The sequence below is a fragment of the Microtus ochrogaster genome, linkage group LG1, assembly GCF_000317375.1.
Source record: "Microtus ochrogaster isolate Prairie Vole_2 linkage group LG1, MicOch1.0, whole genome shotgun sequence".
Taxonomy (NCBI): Eukaryota; Metazoa; Chordata; class Mammalia; order Rodentia; family Cricetidae; genus Microtus; species Microtus ochrogaster.
The window spans coordinates 5,571,125-5,572,399 of NC_022027.1; the positions used below are offsets into that span (position 1 = coordinate 5,571,125).

The window sequence follows — 1,275 nt, forward strand, 5'->3', positions numbered from 1 at the left end:
ACAGAGATCCGCCTGCCTCTGCCTCCCGAGTGCTGGGATTAAAGGCATGCGCCACCACCGCCCGGCAGGTTTTTGGTCTTTTGAGACAGGGTTTCTCCGTGTAGCCCTGGTGGACCTAGAACTCACTCTGTACACCAGGCTGACCTCGAGCTCACAGAGATCTGCCTGCTTCTGCCTCCCGAATACTATGATTAAAGGCGTGGCCACAATGTCCCCAAGATTGCAAGTCTTATTATGCATTTGCATGTTTCTCTGGTGTCTTTCCACTGTGTTCAACTTTCCTTTGCAACTCCATATGACTTCTCTTTCCCTGGCAGCTAGTGTGGGACCTTTGCTGTGCGGAGAGGAAGAGTAAAGGCTTCCTGAGCTATTATCTCTGTGGTCACGGGGAGACTGGCTTCTGAACTCCTCCTGGTACTCCCGCTGGGCTGCATCTGTGTTGTTATTTCCCAGGCTGAGTTTCTAAGCAGATAGCTTTTGTGTTCTTCCTTCCTGGTTTCTACATGAGGCCTGTGGGGACAAGGTGCAGGGACAGGTACAAAGTTACTGAGAAGGTGAGAATTTAACCCTGACAAACAGTCAAACTCTGGAACTCAGAGAAGAACTGGACATCCTCCTGCGGTGGATAAGTCTAGTTATAACTTATTGCTTTGTTTTCACTCTACCACTGTACTTAGTTTCTAATATCTGTTTTTTGTGTATTATTGTAATGTGTTTTGAAATGCAATGGCTGTAGGTTCAATGAGTTAATCTCCCTTGGCGAATATGAGAAGGCAGCTTGTTTTGCAGCAAACAGTCCAAGAAGAATTCTTCAAAATATTGGTACAATGAATAAATTTAAGGGTAAGCAAATCTTTCTGAAATACATATGTAAATTATACTTTACTTTTTCTTAATAGAGTGAAAATAATATTACTGAGAGGCTAGTCCTTCATTACCCTCCCTTTATTATTTACTGCTTCCTTAGCTGTAATAGTAGGGGTTTAATTCAATTTTCTAAATTAAATTATTAAATATTTCATATACAGAAAAGTATCAATATTTTTTTCAGACTTTCTCAGTCTCCCTCCCTCTTTCTTTCTTTCTCTCTCTCTTTCTTTCTTTCTTTCTTTCTTTCTTTCTTTCTTTCTTTCTTTCTTTCTTTCTTTTGTATACAACATTCTGTCTGTGTATATGCCTGCAGGCCAGAAGAAGGCACCAGACCCCATTACAGATGGTTGTGAGCCACCATGTGGTTGCTGGGAATTGAACTCAGGACCTTTGGAAGAGCAGGCA

At 42.0% G+C, this 1,275-nt stretch overlaps 1 protein-coding gene across 2 annotated transcripts in view; it reads left to right on the forward strand.

Annotated features, from left to right (window-relative positions):
• Positions 1-1,275, forward strand: part of Clhc1 (clathrin heavy chain linker domain containing 1) — a 35,920-nt gene that overhangs the window by 16,825 nt on the left and 17,820 nt on the right. For both annotated transcript variants that reach the window (XM_005359165.3, XM_026785380.1), the window contains one exon: positions 737-843. In XM_005359165.3, coding sequence (XP_005359222.1) covers positions 737-843 — 107 coding nt within the window. The remainder of the gene's footprint in view (positions 1-736; positions 844-1,275) is intronic.